The sequence below is a fragment of the Pelodiscus sinensis genome, chromosome 9, assembly GCF_049634645.1.
Source record: "Pelodiscus sinensis isolate JC-2024 chromosome 9, ASM4963464v1, whole genome shotgun sequence".
In the NCBI taxonomy this organism is placed as follows: Eukaryota; Metazoa; Chordata; order Testudines; family Trionychidae; genus Pelodiscus; species Pelodiscus sinensis.
Window position 1 is genome coordinate 22,976,401 of NC_134719.1, and position 23,577 is coordinate 22,999,977.

The 23,577-nt window shown below is 41.0% G+C and overlaps 1 protein-coding gene across 15 annotated transcripts in view; it reads right to left on the reverse strand.

The window, feature by feature from the left end:
- LRRIQ3 (leucine rich repeats and IQ motif containing 3) overlaps nucleotides 1-23,577 on the reverse strand; it is a 100,229-nt gene that overhangs the window by 36,047 nt on the left and 40,605 nt on the right. For all 15 annotated transcript variants that reach the window (XM_075936249.1, XM_075936246.1, XM_075936252.1 and 12 more), the window contains one exon: nucleotides 9,239-9,407. In XM_075936249.1, coding sequence (XP_075792364.1) covers nucleotides 9,239-9,407 — 169 coding nt within the window. The remainder of the gene's footprint in view (nucleotides 1-9,238; nucleotides 9,408-23,577) is intronic.

A 23,577-nucleotide genomic window follows, 5' to 3' on the forward strand; every position in this document is an offset into this window, starting at 1 on the left:
AAGGTTGGAATCTTATGTCAGTATGAGTTTCTCATAGCAACTAAATTGTAAGTCTTTTTCAAGAGGTTGTTGGTACGATGTTTTAAAATTTTAGAATTGCTAACAAATAGTCATTTTTCTGGTTAATAAGTTATTTTTGTAATATTTTCCTTTGCTGTATGTTTCCAACACATATGGAAGTGATAGCCACATAAATTGCAGCAGGGTGATAAACAATTGCTCTCCCAAATAAAATACAGCAGAGTGATAACTGCCCCCCCCCCAAATTCCAGACCATTGAACAGTTTCAATCAGTTATTACTTTTATAATCCAGTTCATTGGAGAAATATTTCCTTCCTCTCAAATGAAAATTCCTCTCCACCAACCTCAGATTATGCAAATTCACAAGATAAGAATCAATTCTCATTGAATAAATTGAAATACACATTTTGTAAACAATCAGCATTTCTGAAACTAGTGATGGAGACAACCATGTTGCCTAGCAATGGAAGCAACTACTGAAAAGTAGTTTCATCTACAATAATAATGACTGAGATGTGCTTTGAAAATGGCTTAACAATCACAAGAACAATTTCAGTATGTATAAACATTAAATGCATATATGCTAAGTGGATTGAAAAATTATATACAATCTTATAATAGGCTTCCACAGTACTAATGTCAAAAGTGACATGTTCTTAAAAAAAAAAAAAAAAAAAAAAAAGTCCACCGCTAGCATTGTTCTATAAAATGTCAATCTTAATTAACGATGAAAAAAATAATATTGTACAACTCAATAGCAATGAAAAGTGTTTTACCTGTTAAAAATGTAAATATTAGGCTAAGGAAAATGAGTGCAATTTTACTTTCCTTCTAATTCTTAAAATCACATTGTATTAATACCTCAACTACATTTAGTGTAAAATAAATATTGATTTTAGTTATACTTTTTAAAGAAAAACACAATATTAATTATGTGTACAAACACTAACCTAATTATTTCCAGTTGTTAAACCATTCAACTCAAGAATCTCTGAGCAATGCTTTTATAAGATTTCTGTAAATCAACATTTATAGGTTCACTAACAAATGTACCTGGAGTTGCTCAGGTCTTTAAGTGAAGGAAAATGTACATGCGTTATTTAAATTAGTGTATTTTTCAAAAATGAAGGAAAAAAGAAGTTTGTATTAATAAAAGAAGGAAAGTAATTCATATATTAGATAGAGCTTGTTGGTAGACAATATTTGCAAGTTTTCTGTCTTTTGCTAGAATAAAAAGTGCAGGAATGAGGACAGAGGGTTGGGGAGACTCAGGGCAGAGGGTGTGGGGCTGAAAACAGAATTTCATATGGGGGGCGGTCAGGGTAGAGGGTGGGGATTCAGAATTCAGGACAGAGATGGGGGGGCTGAGGGCAGGGAGTGGGGAGTCCCAGAGCTAGGGCAGAGGCTAAGAAGCTCAGTGTAGGAGGTAGGGGTGTAGGATTGAGGGCAGGAGGCAGGGAGAGTTAGGGGAGTTCAGGGAATAGAGTAGAGGCTGCTTCAGTGTGGACAGGTGGTGCAGGGTACAGGGTTTGATGTGTGATGGGGCTTAGGGCAGGGAGTGGCAAATTCAGGACTCAGGGAAGAGGCTCATGCCAGTGGGCTGGGAGACTGGGGGAGGGGAGCTTATGAAGACCATCTGAGGCAGCAAGGATGGTGCTGCTGTGGCAGTGGTTCCTCCTGAAAAGGTGGGGCTGTGCTCTATGACTGGCAGCTCCTCCTGGGGGGGGGCTGGAGCTGCACTCCTCAACTGGCAGCTCCTCTGGGGGCCAGGGCTACACAGGGCATGTGTCTAGACTACAGGGTTTTGTTGACAAAAGTAGACTTTTGTCGACAAAACTATATCTGCATCTACACTGCCACTGAGTTCTGTCGACATAACTCAGCAGTTTTGTTGACGGCTGTAAACCTCATTCTACGAGGAATAACGCCTTTTGTCGACACAGTTCTGTTGACAGAAGGCGTTACTGCATCTACACTGTCCTTTGCGTCTACACTGTCATTTCGACAAAGCAGCTTGCTTTGTCGACAGAACTGGATGTAGTCTAGATGCACTTTGTCGACAGAAGCTTTGTCGACAGTATCTGTCGACAAAACTTCTGTTGACAAAAGCCTGTAGTCTAGACATACCTAGGGTGACCCTGACCTCCAGATGCACCCCTTGACATCCAGCCTGCCCAGGAGGACAGGGCATCCAGCTGCCCCCTCTCTGCACTGCAGCTGGTCGGGTGTGGGCAGTGCTCTGGGGGCTGGCCCCAGCCTCTAGCTGACCCCTCCCCCAGCCTGTAGGTAGTAGGGGAAGAGCAAGGGTTTGGAGGCTGGCCCTGGCCTCCAGCAGCCTCCCTCCCCAACCTCACCCTGTGTTCAATCTGTCCCAGAGGGGAAGGAAAAGGTTCCGAGGGTTTGCCCTGGCCTTCAGTGCCCCACCCCCCTCCCCACTCCTGGCTTGCAGCTTGATCATGGACGGGGGAACACAAAGCAATAGCACCGGCCACCATCGGCCTTCCACTCCAGCCTGCAGCCAGGAGTGGGCCATGGTTCCTGGCTCTAGACTCTCCTCAGAAGGATCCTCTTCTCCAGGAAAGGGCCTAAGCCTGGTTCCTGGACTCTTCCTGGGGGCGTTTCTCTTGCGTGTGGGTTGGGCTCTGCTTCCTGGCCCTCAGGGTGGTCCCAGGGGGTCTGAGTCAGGGAGGCCACGGTTGGGGGTCTACCCCCAACATCTGGCACTGTTTGGGGCTGATGAACCACTTATCCAGTCCAATGGCTGGCTATGTGAAACCCCATCCCCAATTGGCCACTGTCAGGCAGATGTCGCTGCTCCTAGTGGTCACTCTGTAGTATGGATATAAAATACAGTTTAATTGGTAAAGTAATTAAATATTATGTTTATCCAGTTAATCAATTAAAAAAGGAGGCAGGAGAGCCACCACAGCTGGTCTGGAATGGATACCCTCTCTCCCCCGTTGCAATCAGGGGCTGCTCCAGCTCTCCCACCAGTTAACCGGAACTGGTAAGCATCACCTGTATTTCGTGATGTTCACTGGCTAACTGGTTAACTTTTCACATCCCTACTCTGCAGAATAGCATCCCTTATCTCTGACCCCTCCTTTTCTGTGTTCTGGAAAACATTCTCATTACAGGCACTTCCAGTTTTCCTGGCACAACCAAACCATGACCTTGATTTCAGTTAGGGTAATAGGAAGCTGCATACCAAATTTGGTGACCCTGGCTCTTACCATTTAGGAAGAGTTTTTGAACAAACAAGGATTCACAGACAGATGCACAAACTCTCTAAAATATATGGTAAATAAGCAGAACCAAGAAATATTGTAACAGAAGTGCAAACTTAAATGGCTGATTCTGCTGGGCCTTATCTACACTAGGACCCTAGTCTGAAATCAGCCCCGCAAGGTTGATTTTGTAAGCGATTCATCCACACTACCAAGCCTGTTATGCCAGAATAATGGGGCCCAGAATTCAAACATTGTTCTAGAGCTTTTCATCAGGAATAACGCTATTCCCGAACTTGTAAAACCAAAATAATGTTAGTGCAGACACTCTGGTACCACTAATTCAAACTAACTGGCTTCCAAAGGCCTCCCACAGCTCCCCGTAGTGCTTCCTGAGCCTCTGAGTCCGAGGTAGTGCATTCACGTTAATGGAGCCTGCCTCAGACTATATTCGATTCTTCCCCATATTGAGGACACAGAATTTTGAATTTGTAAAATCAAGTGCCAAGAAGTGACACTTAGTAAATTTGTAGTATAGACATGGCCCTGATGTCAGTGGAATGCCACTTGTTTAAAGTAGAGTTGAATTTGGCCTCGAGTCTGACATCTCTACCTTGTGGTGTAACTTGTCAGACACAACCCTGCTTCCTCCTTGCCACTTAAGTCTAGCTAACTGGACATACTCTTCTGCTTTTCCCTTCTTCCCTGATCTTGGCTTTCTTAGTTATAATTTATGTTAAGCTTTTTATCATGCCTTTGGCATGTTATCTTTAGGACAATGCAATTTCTTGTTACTCAAAGCCAGGAGGCCCAACTTTGCCTAGAAACCATATTGCTTATGAATATGTATGTAATCTGTAGAATGTGTGTGAGGTATGAATGAGAAATACCCAATCAAAGGCAGTTTAGGATCTGTGACCTTTTAAGGCAGACAAAGACCCTGCAAACAGATAAATAAACTGAGAAGTGGCCAGAAAATCTCTATCTCGCTCGCTCTCAGACAAAATGTAACATCACAGCAGAAGCCTGGGACCAGCCCAGAGAAAGAAAAGCCTCCTGCAGATCTGAAGGGATCTCCCAAGGAACATCATGGTTGAGTCTCCAGAAATCTGATGCCTGGCCAGCACTCCAGCCACCAGTGAAATCAAAAGTAATCTACACTGCACTGCCTACAAACTCCCAGCATGAACGAGGTGTGTGTGTGTGTGAGTATCACTTTACTCTTAAGAATCTGTACCAATAAACAACCCCAAAAGCAGTGGGCTCCAGCCCACCCTTTGTCCGGGTCTGTTCCTCAGCAGGTCTGAGGAAGTGCAACAGTGGAACAATCATCAGCTCAGGGTGTTTGAAGTTCATTGCACTTTGTCATTACATTCATCCTGTATAATGGAGTTTTCCATTTTGACCTAAGGAAGATTAATATCGAGAAGAAAAGTCAGAGATGCAATGTGTGATTCTGAACCCCATATTCTTCATAATGATATTTAAGGTATGATTATGGCATAATTATGATGCATTTTATGCAAGATGGGTCATTGCAAAAGTTATGATTTGTTGAATATGATTATCCTACTTTGTGATATACCATCTTTGTAAATGAAGTTATGTATATTGTTTTAGATCTGTTATGCATCTGAACCTGTTTTTCAATGCATTCACACCTGGGTAAAGTCCACTAAATAAAATGCTTTCAGTATAAAATGGTGGGAAGGGAAGGGCCCTTCATGGCAGTAGACCATTAGAGAAAAATATGCCTTAGGAGAAGCTTATCTTCCACCTGGTGATGAGCTTTCCTTGAACGCTCACGACAACCTGTAAGTAACGGCTGCTATGATTTTACAAGGACGCGTGAACAGGTTGCAGGATGCTGGACGTCATCTTACGATTGCAATGTTTTTCCACATACTGGTCTAGAAGCCAAGCTTTTAAACGAGTTCCTGCTATATGAAAAAACTGTATAAGGCAAGAAATGACATCAGCTGGGGTTCTTCACTCCCCACCCAAGAAGATAGAAAACTTGAGGAAAAAACCTAAGGAACAAAACCTGGACTGGGAGAAGCTCTGGACTCAGGCTAAGGGGTTTTTAGGCTGTGAATGAAACACCTGGAGAGTCTAAATTCTAAAACAAGTACTGCCTGTCCCTTAAGAATCTACAAACTGCTTAGGGTGTGAATCTGCTATTCATATCCAATCTATTAAGTATATTAAGCTTATTTTGCATTTTTTGTTTATTTGCTAGGTAGCCTGCTTTGATCTGTTTGCTATTATGTATAATCACCTAAAATCTATCTTTTGTAGTTAATAAAGTTGTTTTTGCTTTGTCTAAACTAGTCAGTTGGAGTGAAGTGTATGGGGATCTTAACTCCGGGGTCAAAGGCTGTTGCATATTCCTTCCTACATTGAGGGAGGGGATGAATTTGAGTATACACAGTACAGTTTCCTGTACAGTGCAAGATAGCAAAATTGTGGGTTCATACTCTAAAGGGGTGTGTGCCTGAGGAGCTGGTAGTCACCCTAGTGATAGCCTTCCTATACATGGACTGGTCAGTGCGCATGCATGTAATTGCAATTGGGCGAATCCCTACCTTTATGTATGTTTGTGAAAGTGCAGGCTGGGGGCTTTGCAGCTTGTCAGAGAAGTACAATGTTGGAGGGCTCAGCAGTACCCCGCTTTCAGGTGGCACATCGCAATATGTAACCCATCACAATATGTAAAAGAAAATATATGTAACAAATAGCTTACATTTAGAATAGTACTTTACATGGACTTATGAATTGGCAAAATGCCTTAAGCTTATGTTTACACGGCAGGTTATTTTCAGATTCTTTTTTCAGAAGAGGCTTTTTCAGATTATTTTTTCAGAAGAGGCTTTGCCAACATTTGGCCTGTCTACACAGGGCAAAATTTGGGAAAAACCTCCTCTTTCAGAAGAGCCTTTATTCCTCATAAAATGAAGAATATAGGGCTTCTGAAAGAGCATGCCTGAATTTTGGGCAACTGATCCGAAAAAGTGGATGCATTCCCTGGACGCAGCACTCTGTAGTGTAGACATAGTGTTAGACTCTGGGCCTGAGCTTCATTTACTCTAAGGTCTTAGCATGGTAAGGGAGATTTAATACAGTGTAAAGAACTTTACTATAAATGAGAAGCAGGCTGTCTATCATACTAATAGATACTAAAGTGTATCTATTTCTGGGATGCAAACCAAGCAACCATACTACCTTCAGCAGCACTTTCCTCTATGGTCCAAAATTTCTTTTTCCTAAGTTCAGAACTGTATTTATGGGCATATCTATGGAGATTTGCCATATTAATTCTAAACTAGTGCAAAAAGCATTGCTAGATTAAAGGATCAGAGACAGTTTTAAATTTCAATAACTCATATACGATCAGTGCTAGAAATTAATACTGTATATCATAGGCAAGTTTTTTTCCAGAGTTATATATCATGTGTATCTAGCGCTAGCAAGTCACAGAACATTGGAACTTGAAATCATATTATTCAGGCTACTTGTTTGTTTTTTCCACCCCGTTATTTCATTATCAGCTAAATCGAATATTGCAAGAGCTAAAATCTGAAACTGGGGTTGTATACATCTGAAACCTTTACCCTATCATTCAAATGTTATACAGCACAACCCATTGACTGAAAGGCCAAACTCCCACTGATTTTGAAGGAAGAAAAATAACATCAATAAAGCATTAACCATATTACATGTCCACCAGCTACTTTCTATTAAAATCATATCAAAATGTAACTGCAGAAAACAGTCAAATGGTAATAAGAATAATCTGATTTTAAGGCTGGATATTTCAAACTACCAGATATTGACATACTGTATGAACATCTCTGATTACTGCTCCTAGACTAGTGACCAGAAAGGAAAAAGGTTAGATTTCTGGAAAACAGATGACAGGGAAAGCAAATAGTTTAAGGCTGTAAAGCTGGTTATTAAAGGGGCTCTGTGTCAATTAGAGATTAAAAGAAACATAAAAAGCTAGAATCCAATAAGGAAATTTACAGGCAGTATCAGATGGAAGGCAATTGACAAGTACCTTTCCTGATTCCTGGAGTTCCTGAAGCTGTGACTAGAACCACCTCTGGTAACGTATTATTTTTTTAAAGTTCAAATTAACAACATAGGTGGTTTAAAATTAATCAAAATAACATTAAACATCAAACATGTTTCTACATGAAAACATCATAAACATCAACATTTTCTACATGAAATTCATTCAGCAATTATATTAAACTTGTAATATACAACCCTATTCACTTCATAAAGAGAGGCTATTTTGGTTTTTAACTTCAAAAAGGGAAGACTCTGATTCTCTTCTATGAGGAGGAAAACTACAATTATGTGCAAAAGTGGCAACAGTAGCATGCTATATAATATCTGACAGCAATAAGAAAGCACAAAGAAAGCACAGAGAAAGGAGGAAAACAGAAAATTGTATTTGCAAAAGGGAAACAGATATGCTTTTTGTATAAGTGGATTTTCTACTGCTCTTTACTTTTGTGCCACAGAATAGCAGCTCTGTATTTGCAAATTGTGTCAACAAATATTAAAAAGATTTAAATAAAAGAAGTGCACTGAATGGCATGTAGATTTTACAAAACTGCACAGCACTAACAACTAGAATACTATAATAGATAGAGCCACAGTATGTATTAGAATGTAAATGGGTAAGTGGTTTACCAGATACCCGGTAAGTATCACCCTAACTGGGTTAACTGTCAATACGGGCAGGCAGGAATAGCCCCCACCTAATGCACAGTGTAGTAGGCCCTGCCTGAGAAGTCCCCCACAGTGTGGTGGGACCAGCCCAAGCAGCCCCCACCCATAGCACAATGGGCTGCGACTGGCCTGATCAGAGCAGCCTGTGGCATGGTGGGTACAGCTGGGCTGGAGTAGCCCCCTCAACCGCACCACGTGGCAGACAGGGGGCTGCACCAGTCTGGCCGGCCTGCCACGCCATGCTATGGGTGGGCAGCCACTCCAGCCCCCCATCTGGAGGATCCCCGTTAATCGGAATGTTTTAACATTCTGTTTACCTTGTTAACTTTTTAACTGGAATTTTACATCCCTAGTATGTACACTAAATATTAGCAATTCTGTCTGTTTTATCCATTTGTACCACCCATAAGCATTTCACATGATATGTTCTAGACATACAGGAAGAGAGACAAGATGTGATGGTTGTGCTTTAATTAGGCTATAACTTGGTTAACTTAATTCATCTGGGAACTATCCTGTAAAATCCTATACAATGCAGTTCATGATTCCTTCCTTACTCATTCCCATCTGACAGAAGGCTCCCATCCTCCTTCCACAGGAGTTCCCCAGCCAGCTGCTGGGACCTCATCACTTTTCCCTCATATATGGGTTAAGGGGCTATCTTCTCATCATACCCAGACATTAGGAGCTTCATAATGTTCAACTACAGTTAATCAAGACACCTACCACAACGAGATGCCAATAATTAGCTTGGCTGCTTTCTTCCTCACCCTCAGCTAGTTTTCCAAACAGTTAACATTTCTGTCCCTAGCTTCAGCCAAAAATATATCCACTCCCCAGTAAGAGAGGTGTATCCCATTCTCCCTAAACATGGGGGCTCCTGTTGGAAGGATTGGGTGTACATGGTCTCCACTGGGTGCACTGGGACCAATATTTTACCTGCCCAACTGTTCCATTGATGCCTTCCTTGCCTCTCTCCCAATCCTCAAGGAGAGGGAATCCCTAAAGGAGCCAGTACTCCTTTTTGCGCCTCTGAGTCCAGACAAAGACCATCCTGTCTTTAAGGTTGTAAAGATTGCAAAGTGACTTGCAAAACAGAACCATAAATATCAAGAACAAAGTTTTTTCAATAGAAGCTCTTTATTCTTAACAGATTTTCCTGGAATATTTACAATGATCTTTAATACTATATGCAGAGTCCAGATTTTTCTGAAATAGTTATTAAATTAATATTTAATAGTACACTTACTTGTTTTACAGATGTAAGCATTTTGTCCTCTATATTCTGTTCTGGTTTAATGATGTGATACACAGAGCTTTTACTATCACTTACTGATAGCATGCTTTGACTGTAAATTTGTTTTGCTCTTTCCCTGATAAAATGTCTCTTCAGAAGAACTTCAGCCAAAGGAATTTTGCTGTAAAAACAGAACTTCTGTTATTTTTGTTCACAGTAGATAAAAATGTAGGTAATTCTGAGTGACTGAATAAGTTGGACTGTTGATGCTTTTATTGTTATTAAAGAATAAAATGAAACTCAGTACTTATAATTTCCTTCTGTACACTAATACTTAAGAAAAATGAAAAACAAAGTAAATTATATGCTAAAAACAATGGTACTTAAATATTTAGATTGAAATTTTATAGGCATAAAAGAAAATTCAGCTGAAGATTTCCACTTCTAAGTTAACTCAGTACCCTTGCTGATATATGAAGTAAAATAAGATATATAACTATATACAAAATAAGAAAAACTGGAAAGGCCATTGAGTTAAATGCAAGTCTCACAGTTGTATTTAAATGTTAACAGCTATAGAAAGCTAGAGGGGTATCAGAAAATAATTTAGTGATAGACACTGAGATTTGAAAAGTTAACACTTTGCAACCATTAAAATGTTAACACAAATTGTCAAAATCATATCAATATGTACAAATAAATGTCCTTAAATCTAACTCTAATAAATTCTCAAACATTATTTTTCTAACTTTACCTATCTACGGAAATTTTTTTATGGTGAAAATGGAAGCTTACAGCCAGTTATCAAAAAATCTAATCCTTCCGAGACTAATTATATTTACATTCACTTTAAGGATACTTTATACTATCAGTGTGGTATAAAGGGACTGTGATGTAAATGAAACTCTGACACATTGTTTATTGTAAACATGAGCTCCTTTTTCCACAGCTCATCCAGCTCCCACTGAAATCAACTAAGAGGTTCTCCCAGTATTTAGGTGAGCTCAGGCCCTAAATATAGGGTCTGTTCTCTTTGTTTCAGGCCCTACATAGTATTTCTACCTGTCATATGGAAAGTCAGCCTGTTGTCCAGCCATGACACTGTACAACTCAGAAGTCAGTAGATAAATTCAAATACATAAGGCTACTATTATGTCAGGGAGGTCACAGATTCCATGACTTTCTGTGGCAGGACTGCAACAGCCTCAGGACTGAAGGAAAAGTTGACACATGGTCAACCATAGGGCTGCTGGGACAGCACCCCTATTCTACGAAAGCCACAACTGAAGTTGGATCAGCCCTAGATGCAGGAGCAGCAGTGGGGCTGGAGCACCTGTAAGCTCTGGCAGCATCCTGTTTGTTCCTCTAAGTGTATTGTTAGTAAAAAGAAGTCAGGGGCACGTTACAAGCTTACCTTACATTTTGTTTATTGCCAGTGACATGTCCATGCCTATTACTAAAATTACCTGTGACAAAATCAAAGCGTTATGCAAAAGACACAAAGAGTTGTGACATCTTATTTATAAATATTTGTATAACAGTTAACTCATTCTCTGAAAGCAAGCCCCACAACATACATGTACAGCGTGTGAACTGCTGGCTTGGAGGCTTGCACCCTGCTCTGCCCACTGCTTCTGCATGCCCCAGAAGTTATCCAGAGGCCTCTTACCTCCCCAACCAGGCTGGCTAGCACCTGCAGTTTCTACCACCCCAGCAAGCCAGGAGGGAGAGCACAAGAGTATGCAGTAGTGCCACTGCAGACTCCCCAGCTCCAAGAAGGTGGATGCATGACCCCAGTCCCTGGAGCCCAGCAGCACCGCCAGAGCAGGGCCTTGGGTCGCAGAGTGGGCAGGGCCATACCTGGCTGTTTGAAGAGGCATACCCCCACTTGCTACCCATGCCCAGATCCAATTTACATCTGCCATTTAACAAGAAAAGGTCTACAAATATATCAGGACAAATTCCAGTGATAGTGTATGTTGTGACTGTTCCACTTAATGCATTGAACAAAACAAGAAAAAATATATTTTACTTCTGCTAACAAGGTGCAGAATTACAAAGCAGAATTTGAACTCTTTCAAAAAAGGAAGTATTTTAGTGGTGGGGGTTTCAGACAAATTAGGTTACACGTGTGGGGAATGAAGAGGGTATTTGTAAGGGGAAATTTAATTTTTATGTGGAATCTTAGGATCAACAAAAACAAGTTTTTGCCTACTACTGGTTTTCTTTTTATAACAGAGGGCAAATAGGGGACCATCCACTGCAACTGACTTCAATGGGATGTTGTATCAGCACAAGTTGTCATTTTACTAAACAAAACAAAAAAAATGGTTATTTTTATATCAAGATAGCTAAAGTCATGTAAAGCCCTAGTGGAGACAATGCATAAAAAGTCTTCAAGTCAGTGTGGCTAGTCAAAAATCAACCTAACACACTCCCCTCCTCCCCCACCCACCCACCCACCCACACACACACACCCCCCTGGGATTTGTAGTTAGTTGATGGGGGATATAGGTTTGATCTCTACTACACTGAGGTAAACTATGACTTTACATGAAAACAATTAGCTTGAGTTTTCTATGTTAATATAAAAACATACAACTTTTCTGAATTTATTCAGAAGATAGTGAAAATATTCCCGAGGCATTTAGTAAATGTCTCTATAACAGAAATCATTGCAAAAGAATGTATAACTGCTGTTAATATAGAAATGAGTGTAATATAGGGGAGGTAATTATATGCACTAGGAAATTAAAATCTTTAGTCCCTGCATGGAGATGATATAAACATATCATTAGATGCAAGAAATAAATCAGTATAACTAAATGGTAAGGTTCAAGAAGGTTATTCAGGCCAAACAAGTATAATTATGAAAATGGAAGTCCAACACTAGTGGAGCTTAAGGCAATAGGTAAAATGGAAATTAGGAGAGTTAAGTTGGAATTTGAAGAGCAAAAAGCCAAAGGTATAAAAATCAAGAAGAAATTCTGTATATCAGATATAGGATCTCTGAAATAGAATTGGTATTTCTGTTGTTGTCCAGCTATACAAAAGATGGAAAGGAGATACTAGATACAGTTTTAATCAGGCTGCAACTTTACTATTTGCTGTAAAAGTACACAGTCCAGGTAACCATACCCTCTGCCACACACACACACTTGTAAAGCATCCTCTCTTTCATCATGCCAAACAATGACCACTCTCCTCCTGCTAAAAAATGTGGTGGGATCAACTAACAAGTAAAGGGGACAAACAAGGAAGATAATGACACTGCTCAATGTGGGGAGGATGGAGTTAAACTGAAATTATTTAAATCACTACATTTAACCATGATTTTAAACAAGCAGAAAACCTGGATTTAAATAATTTATTTTAATACTGTTTTCTATTTGTACTTTTCAGTTACTTTCCCCAAAAAATGTTGATCCTCATTGGTTGGTAACAGATAAAAATGTTGATTTGCAATTAAATATAGCCATTGCACATATTTAGTATTTATTTTTGCTAACCAGCTGGGTATACTATATCTATGAATCTTAATTTAAGTAATTACGTAGTTTGATGTACATTTATTAAAATTCTTAAGTTTTAGATTTTATTAATTACATCAGAATCCTCACAGCATAAGATTTTCCCCAAGCTTCACCCTGCTGCCTATGCATAGTGCTGGGAGACTCATCTCTCTGACATCCTGGACTGTTACTCTACCTTTTCCCTCCTTCGTCTTATCTCCCCCTTTAATCAACCACAGCTCATGAGCTGGATTCCTTTGTTAACTAATTAATTAACCAGTCTTTAATCAATTACCTCTCAATTTAGCCCATAGGGGTAAGCTTTCACAGCAATGAGTCAGCCTTAGGCTATTCATACTGGCTACGTCTAGACTGGCATGATTTTCCGCAAATGCTTTTAACGGAAAAGTTTTCCGTTAAAAGCATTTGCGGAAAAGAGTGTCTAGATTGGCACGGACACTTTTCCGCAAAAGCACTTTTTGCAGAAAAGCATCTGTGCCAATTTAGACGTGCTTTTGCGCAAAAAAGCCCTGATCGTCAGTTTCGCGATCGGGGCTTTTTTGCGCAAAACAAATCTGAGCTGTCTACACTAGCTTTTGTGCAAAAGGACTTTTGCCCGAACGGGAGCAGCATAGTATTTCCGCAAGAAGCACTGATTTCTTACATGAGATCGTCAGTGTTCTTGCGGAAATTCAAGCGGCCAGTGTAGACACAGCCACTCTGTTTTAGGAAACATTAGGCTTATTTTATTACTCTTTGGCCAGGAGGTCAACAGCTGATGTTTGGTCACTGGTTTGATTATGTGAGCCATGGTTTGTCACTCACAGGGTGCATCACACTGAAGGTCATAATTTTTCAATTTACAAAAAGTGGGAGATAAATATGTACTCCAACAGCACACAAAGCAACAACTGCAATTTGTGTGTGCATTGGCAAGCCTGCCATCATTAACATATATACTATGTCTTCAAGCAGCTCTGAAGAATGCACAGGAATCCTGCTATATTTGTGGACAACTATAGTAGTCACCATATACAATGGGGCTATGCCTCAAAAACACTGCAGATGAAAAACTCACATAATAAGCATAGACAAAAGTATGATCCTCCTTTCTGATGTGAAACAGCAACTCATTTTCCATTCTGTAAGATGGAAGAGTATACTGCCCTCATCTGGCTTTCATTTCTAAAGATCATAGAGTCACACCAATACTTACATTGTGGATCACCCTCAAGGACTTCCAAACAGCCAGAACAGACCAGTCTTGATCTGTACAGGCACTCAAATCACAGATCTCTACTAAAAACTTGATGGCAGGCTGGAGTTTTAAACAAGCATAGTGGGCCACTTTCACTATGACTGTGAAGACTACAATACAATAGTGAAGACTTTTGGCAGTTTTACTGAACTTCCAATCTCTGCCACAAGGAATAACATCCCTGGAGACACAGATCATTGTACACTCCTTTCTGGACTGCAGAGAACCAAAACCTCTTCTACAAATATGGCAAATGTAGAGACCAAGAAATTGGAAAAACCCTCCAGGCATCACTGGATGCAACAAGGTAGAAACATGGCTTGAAAGTGTAGAAGGCCTTATGCATGCAATCAGACATTCCCCAAATGATAGCACAATAAATCTGAATGTGCTGATGATTTGGAAAACCAGGCCCGTAATTTTAAATAACTTGAAGTGATCCTTATATCTGACTTTATGATCATGGCAGAATACTTTCAAAAATGGTGGCTGAGACCAAATCTGAGCAATCATTAGTCTCCGCTTTCCATCTTGATGACAGAATCAAATAAAATAGTATCTGTCAAGTTTTGTAGCGAAACTGTGTGTTATGACCAAAAGCAACATATCTTGGTGTCATTCTTGACTGCACACTGACCTTTCAGGACAACCTTAAAAAAGTAGCCTCTAAAGCAGGGTTTCCCAACGTATGGATCAGGACCCAAATATGGGTCGCTGTTACATTTCAAAAGGGTCAGCAAGTGTCTCCCCAGATGGCTCTGCCCTCCCTCCTTCCCCTGTTTTTGAATTGCCTTAGGTCACCAAGTCTTCCTGAATTGTCAAAATGGGTCCCCATTTAGAAAAGGTTGGGAACCGCTGCTCTAAAATGAATGAAGACTTGCATCAACATTATTCAAAAATTAGCAGGAACAAGATGAGGATCAACTGCCCCTGCACTATGAATATCAGCTGTGGCCCTTTTAGAAGCTATCAGAAAAATTAATAATATCCTTAGAGATACCTGAAAATGTTGTAGTTGGAAATTCCACTCGAACAGGAGCCTTCAGAAGCCAGAGCAAGTTATGTCGGCCTTAAGGCTGCTCCAACTTGCATCACAGCACCCTAAGTATTCTGGGCACTGGAAGAACACATGGATAGCTTAAAGGTATCTTTTCCCCCCAACCCAGATGAATTAACTGAGGCCTGGAACACATTAAGACCTGAACCTGAGTGGGGTTTGTTTGTTTTTTCTGAGTCTTCAATTAACACACAGTTTGTGCACTCCTGCTGGCTGGGAACATCAATTAAATTACAGAGTACTTGTTATTTTTTGTTTTTCATTAGTTTCCTAAGGTCCCCGTTAGGCTCAGGCTCCAATCCACCATAAAGAAACTAAGGACTTGTTTCCACTATGCCAGGGATCAACGCTGCAGTGATTGATCTACTGGCTGTTGATTTATCACATCTGATCAGACACAATAAATCGATCTCCGAGTACTAACCTGTCAACACAGGTACTCCAACAGGACAAGAAGAGTAGTGAGTCTCAATGGGAAAGATGCTCCCACCAACCTTATTACACACAAATTGCCACGGTAAGTCCATCAACTTCAGTTATGCTATTTGCACAGCTGATGTGATGTTGAATAGACTGACAGTGGGGGTTAAGACTAAGGGTGCATCTACACAGCACCCTAAACTTGAAATAAGATACATAATTTAAGCTATGCAAATTGCGTATCTTATCTCAAACCAATTTCAAAATAGCTTATTTTGAAATTTGGTGCATCTACACAGTGCCAAATTTCTAAATAACATGCTATTTCGAGCCATTCCTTATTCCTCATGCAATGAGGTTTACCAGGATGGCGAAATAGGATGCCCATTATTTCAAAAGATATTTTGAAATAACGGGCGGCTTGTGCAGACACGGAGTAGCAGCTGTGCAGTGTAGACGTACCCTAAAACACAGAAAGTCCCTGGTCCAGAAGAATGTATAGTCTAAGAAGACAAAAAGAAACCTATAGCCCACAAAAGACTGCTGAGGTGAAAGATACTATGCAAGTACAAGCAAATTATCAGTGAGATGGCAGGTATATATCAGTTCTGCCTACCTTTTTCAAGCTATTTGCATAGATTATCATTTGTTATCAAAACTTAGTTTTAGGATTTTTTGGCAGCCCCAGGACAAACGTGAGAAAGGGTTGATGAAATAAGAAAGGGGAGTAGGTAAAAAGGTAAGTGAAACTGAGGAAGAGACAGGTGAAAATTGGAAAAGAAGAGGAGTCAGACTTAGACTGAGCAGGAAAAGAGGCTGGAGAGCTGAAGAACTTCAGAGTAGAAGTACCCTCAGCAAGATTAATAAAGCTCATGAGGTGAACAAATTCAGAACCTCAGTTTCAAGGCTGGATAAATGGTATGAGAAGGCTGTGAAAGCTCATCACAGTTGCCTCTGTTCCTCAAGGGGTGGAGTGAGGCACTGGGCATTGTAGCTTGTATGAGTTTTCTTGAACACAGTCAGAGTATTAGATTATCCTGATTTAACCCCTGAATCCTTGGCTGTTGATGCTAAGATTAAAATCTATTATGTTATTAATTTTAGGTTCAGTTACAAATATCATTAAAGCAAGAAAGAAAAGGTTAAAAGTGGCTTACCTAGTATAAATGAGTCTAAAATTATAATTGAGGAAAAAACTAAGACAAGGTTCAATGAGTTGTTTAGGTTACAAAAGAATAATTGCAAAAGCAAGGATGAGAACAGCATATTAGCTGACAGCATTAGGAAGAACAACAAGTCATGTTTGAGGAAAAGATTATTACAGGACCACTCAAATTTAAACTGACTTAAGATAGAATCTGACAGATGTGAGAATAGATCTGAGGATGGAAAAGGAGCTAAAAGTTCTGGGCTGATGAACATGTCCAAATAAACAAACATACTGCAAGCACTAGTAAGTGAATCAGTTCTCATGCCTTTTGTTGTTCATGCTCCACTAATTACTACAAGGTCCTCAATGACATGCATTCATTCTTCTGCCATAAAGACAACTTGGTGTTGTATCAGGTTTTTCTTGCTAACCTTACTTTCTATCATACTTCAATGGGAAGATAATTATCCCAACTTTGTTTTAAAATAATCTTCTAGTAGCTCTTGTATAATAAAAATCTCATTAAAGTCACTTCTAATCTTGTGTAGTAGTTATTTCTCAGTCTTAAAGTGCTGATATGCTTTATCCTCCATATTACTAATAATGAGCTATTAAATATTATTATTTTGTATTATTCTGGATATAACGATTACCACTAGGATGATAAAAAAAATGAGCAGCAAAATCATGAGGCCTGTTACACAAGGCTTTATTTTTCCATATTAAAACAATTTTTCCCAAACTATCAAAATGGCATTTTAACAATATGTTGGGTCAAACAAATTACATTTTTTACATTTACATACAATTTACCTACTAAAAAGCAGTAAGTCCAAAAGGCCACGAGAATGAGAATTAGTCTCCTTCATTTCAACTTCAGCTTCTGAGGAACATAGAAGACCACACTTGGAACATATCTAAAGTGGGAAATTATAACTCCTGAAATAACTATTTCAAAATAGCATGTCAACACTACGAATGCACATCAAAATAGTGCAGAATTATATTGAAATAGCATGTCCACACTCATTGGAGCCTAAATTGCATTTGAAGCCCCCAGAAGCACTCCGGGGAGGGCATTAGGAGAGCAGTCACTTCCTGTAGCTGCTTGCTGAGGCTAGCTGAGACTCATGCTTAATGTGGCTCCTCACTTTAGCCGCGTCTCACACTTCACTTCTTCACTACCCCTTGTGGAACACCGAACTCATGCCACATGCTCTGGTTGCCGTTAAGGCTGCCACAGCACTCACACCAAGGAGCCGGAGCTGCTGCAAAGCAGTGCCAGGTTCTTGGACCTCATGCTGTGCCTCATGGCGCACTTCATCCATATTGCCCACATGGTACTTCAAGAGTATGATGAGCAACCCATACCTCTTTACCCAGGGCCTGGCCCTCATGATGCACCAAATTCCCAAGCATTCTCTCCACATCATGGAACACTGCTTCTGGCAGTGGGAGACCAGTTCTGAATGGTGAGACCGCATCATCATGCAGCAGTGGAATGACCAGCAGCGGCTTCAGAACTTTCGCACATGGAAGGCCACCTTCCTTGAGCTCTGCAAATGGCTCACCCCTACCCTCAGGTGACAGGACATCCATCTGCAACCTGACATCCTCCTCCAGAAACATGTTGCCATCACTCGATGTGGAAGCTCAGCAACCCAGAGAGTTACCGCTCAGTGGAGAACTAGTTCAGCATGGGGAAGTCCATAGTAGGGACCATGCTCATACAGATTTGACTATTTTACTATTTCACTAGAAAGGTGGTGAGGCACTGAAATGGGTTACCTAAGGAGGTAACATCTCTATCCTGAGGTAACCTACCAGATAGCTGCAGTGGCACAGGAGCCAAGCAAACAGAGCTGTAAACAGGGGAGTTTGAGTGGGAGTTTGTAAGGGGAGTTTGGATATTGGAACTTGTTTGGAGTTTGTTTTTTCTGTGGAGAGGGTGTTCTGGTTTGTTTTTGTGTTCACCGGACTAATAGAATCATAGAATCATAGAATCATAGGACTGGAAGGGACCTCAAGAGGTCATCGAGTCCAGCCCCCCGCCCTCAAGGCAGGACCACCGCCCTCAAGGCAGTTCCACGAGGTGTACCGGTAGTTCGGACTAGGAAGCCTAGTCTGAACTATCTAGTTCGAGCCCCGTGTAGCCGCGCTGCACGGGGTTCGAACCAGCGGGGTTTTAAAAATGGCGACTCCCTGCTTATGCAAATGAAGCTCGGGAAATTCAAATCCCGGGCTTCATTTGCAAGTGCGGTATGCCTACATTACCCTCCTAGTTCGAACTAGGAGGGTAGTGTAGACATACCCACTGAGAGGGAGGAAAACGAAGTAAGAAAGGATATAGCTGGGGGTAGGAGAATGAACATGAGGAAGGGTGGGGTGGATACTAGTCTAATAGGTCATATTGGAGGTATAACATCTGTGCCAAATTGGGTAAAGTATGTGAATGAGGCCAAACAGCAAAAATTAAGATGTTTGTACACCAATGCGAGGAGCCTAGGTAACAAAAAGGAGGAACTAGAGCTATTGGTCCAGGAAGTGAAACCAGATATTATAGGAATAACAGAAACATGGTGGAATACTAGGCATGACTGGAGTACAGGTATTAAAGGCTATGTGCTGTTTAGGAAAGACAGAAATAAGGGTAAAGGTGGTGGAGTCGCATTGTATATCAAAGATGAGGTAGATTGTAAAGAAATAAAAAGTGATGGAATGGAGAAGACAGAGTCCATTTGGGCAAAAATCACATTGGGGAAGAAAACTATCAGATCCTCCCCTGGGATAGTGCTTGGGGTGTGTTATAGACCACCAGGATCCAATTTGGATATGGATAGAGACCTCTTTAATGTTTTTAATGAAGTAAATACTCATGGAAACTGTGTAATCATGGGAGATTTCAACTTTCCAGATATAGACTGGAGAACAAGTGCTAGTAATAATAATAGGGCTCAGATTTATAGGCAGTTGTGTTAGACCAAGCTGGATGAGCAAGCATCTCAGAGAGGTGATTAAGAAAAAGCAGAAAGCATATAAGGAGTGGAAAATGGGAGGGATCAGTAAAGAAAGCTACCTTATTGAGGTTAGAGCATGTAGGGATAAAGTGAGAAAGGCTAAAAGTCAGGTAGAGTTGGACCTTGCAAAGGGAATTAAAACCAATAGTAAAAGGTTTTATAGCCATATAAATAGGAAAAAAACAAAAAAAGAAGAAGTAGGACTGCTAATTACTAAGGATGGAGTGGAGGTTAAGGATAATCTAGGAATGGCCCAATATTTGAACAAATACTTTGCTTCAGTCTTTAATGAGGCTAATGAAGAGCTTAGGGATAATGGTAAGTTAACAAATGGGACTAAGGATAAGGAGGTAGATATTACCATATCCGAGGTAAAAGCCAAACTTGAACAGCTTAATGGGAGTAAATCGGGGGGCCCAGATAATCTTCATCCAAGAATATTAAAGGAACTGGCACATGAACTTGCAAGTCCATTAGCAATTTTTTTTAATAAATCTCTAAACTCAGGGGTTGTACCATTTGACTGGAGAATTGCTAATATAGTTCCGATTTTTAAGAAAGGGAAAAAAAGCGACCTGGGTAACTATAGGCCTGTTAGTTTGACATCTGTAGTATATAAGATCCTGGAAAAAATTTTGAAGGAGAAAGTAGTTAGAGACATTGAGGCTAATGGCAATTGGGACAAATTACACCATGGTTTTACAAAAGGTAGATCGTGCCAAACCAACCTGATCTCCTTTTTTGAGAAAGTAACAGATTTTTTTAGATAAAGGAAATGCAGTGGATCTAATCTACCTCGACTTTAGTAAGGCATTTGATACAGTACCACATGGGGAATTGTTGGTTAAATTGGAAAAGATAGGGATTAATATGAAAGTTGAGAGGTGGATAAGCAACTGGTGAAAGGGGAGACTACAGCGGGTCATACTGAAAGGTGAACTGTCAGGTTGGAGGAAGGTTACTAGTGGAGTTCCTCAGGGATCAGTTTTGGGGCCAATTTTATTTAATCTTTTTATTGCTGATCTTGGCACCAAAAGAGGAAGTGTCCTAATAAAATTTGCGGATGACACAAAGTTGGGAGCTATTGCCAATTCAGAAAAGGATCGGGATATCATACAGGAAGATCTGGATGATCTTGTAAATTGGAGTGATAGCAATAGGATGAAATTTAATAGTGAGAAGTGTAAGGTTATGCATTTAGGGATTAATAACAAGCATTTTAGTTATAAGCTGGGGACACATCAGTTGGAAGTAACGGAGGAGGAGAAGGACCTCGGAGTCCTGGTTGATTATAGAATGACTATGAGCCGCCATTGTGACATGGCCGTGAAAAAGGCTAATACGATCTTGGGATGTATTAGGCGAGGTATTTCCAGTAGGGATAAGGAGGTGTTAGTGCCATTATACAAGGCATTGGTGAGACCCCATTTGGAATACTGTGTGCAGTTCTGGTCTCCCATGTTAAGAAGGATGAATTCAAACTGGAACAGGTATAAAGAAGGGCCACTAGGATGATCTGAGGAATGGAAAACCTGTCTTTTGAAAGGAGACTCAAGGAGCTTGGCTTGTTTACTTTAACCAAAAGAAGGCTGAGGGGGGACATGATTGCACTTTTTAAATATATTAAAGGGATAAATACCAGGGAGGGAGAGGAATTATTTAAGTTTAATATCAATATGGACACAAGAACAAATGGATATAAGCTGGCTAGTAGGAAGTTTAGACTTGAGATTAGACGAAGGTTTCTAACCATTAGAGGAGTGAAGTTCTGGAACGGCCTTCCAAGGGAAGTAGTGGGGGCAAAAAATCTATCTGGTTTCAAGATTAAACTAAATGGGTTTATGAAGGGGATGGTTTGATGAGATAACATGATCTTGGTAACTAATTGACCATTCATTATCAGTGGGAAATAGGTCAATGGAGGGATGATAGGAGTTACTATAGAGAACTTTCTGGGTGTCTGGCTGATGAGTCTTGCCCACATGCTCAGGGTTTAGCTGATCGCCATATTTGGGGTCAGGAAGGAATTTTCCTCCAGGGTAGATTGGCAGAGGCCCTGGAGGTTTTTCGCCTTCCTCTGTAGCATGGGGTACAGATCACAGCTAGAGGATTCTCTGCATCTTGGGGTCTTCAAAGTATTTGAAGGCTTCAATATCTGAGATATAGGTGAGAGGATTATTCTAGGAGGGGTGGGTGAGATTTTGTGGCCTGCACTGTGCAGGGGGTCAGACTAGATGATCATAATGGTTCCTTCTGACCTTAAAGTCTATGAGTCTATGAGTCTACCCCTAGAGTCCCTGTTTGACAAAGCCTTGGCTGGGATCATTTAGTTGGAATTGGTCCTGCTTAGGGCAGGGGGTTGGACTCAGTGACCTCCCAAGGTCTCTTCCAACCATATGATTCTATGTTTCTATAGGTGGTCAAGGCCATCAATGCCATCCTGCTGTGGAGGGTCATCACCCTGGGGAACGTGGATCCCGTTGTCACTGGCTTTGCTGCTATGATCTTCCCCAGCCACAGGGTGAGGGGGATTGACAGCACCCAAATCCCCATTCTGGCCCCCGACCTCCATACCTCCAAATACATCAACTTTTCCATGGTGCTACAGGCCTTCATAGACCACAAGGGATAGGCTCAGCAGGTGTCACATGGTGGTAGAGTGTGCCTTCGGCCGCTTCAAGGGGAAGTTCAGGAGTCTCCTCACTGACCTGGATCTCAGTGATAGGAGCATCCCCCAGGTGGTGGCAGCCTGCCATGTGCTCAACAACATCTGTGAGAGCAAGAGAGAGACTTTCCTGCTGAGGTTGGGGGCAGAGGCTGAGTGGCTGGCCAGGGTTTATGAGCAGCTGCCATTTGGCACTCATCTGGGAGGCCTTGAGGGAGAGTTTCAACCAAGGCGAGCTGTGAGACTCTTTCCTGGGCCTCTGTCTACTCTGGCCTCTGCATTGCCCCTGTGTGCCTTTCCTCCCCCACTCCTCCATGCCCATCTTCCCCCCTCCCCTGCAGACCAAATAAAAAAGCACTTTTGTTTGAACACAAAACTCTGATTATTTATTTGGGGATATACAATAGGGAAGGGACTGAGGAAAGAACCTGGCAGGGGGTAGACGGGATCAGGGAAATGTTCCTCAATAAAATCCATCATGGAGCATGTGGTCACCTGTATGCAGCAGTCCACCAGCCACCTCTCTGCCCCCCCAACTCCCTGCCCAACTTCCTGCATCCCCAACTCCAAGCACCCACACCTGCCCCCTAGCTTCTCCTTCTAGCCATCCAAGGGGCAGCTGGGATCTCCCAGGCTCTGAAGCCTCCCAACGTACCCAAGTCAGGCACCAGTCCCAGCTCCATCCCTGAGCCCTTCTACCCCCTCCTATCCACTCCCTGGTTCATGATTATGGCTCCTACATGCTATGGTAATACAAATAATAAACAGCAACTGTGGAAAATTCTATTCTTATAAAGCATTCCATGGGCTCTTTTATGGCCATAAACAGCAAACCTGTCGTGGTTTTCAGTGTGCCATCTTAAAATCACACATAGAGTACACTACTCACCTTATCTACTACAAAAAGATGAAGAACATATTTGACCCTTCTGTAATTTAGAACTGATATTCTATTGTAGGGATAACATATTAACGTATTAAAAATGTGATTCCCCCAAATGGAAGTAACTCCCCATAATTTGTTCCCCACAACTTAAAGTGTTTAGATTTATTAGGATTCTTCTTCTTATTATTATTATTTGTTAAGATTGTTAAATGTTTAGATTTATGATTATTATTGCCCCTTTAGAATATAATATATTAGGTCATGTAACTTAGAACTGTTAAAAATATAATCTTAACTGTTAAGAATATAATCCTATGTAGCCAGAAACAGCCCCCCCCCCCCCGCCCCCTCTCTGTGCTCCAGGGCATGCGCAAGCTTGTGCAAGG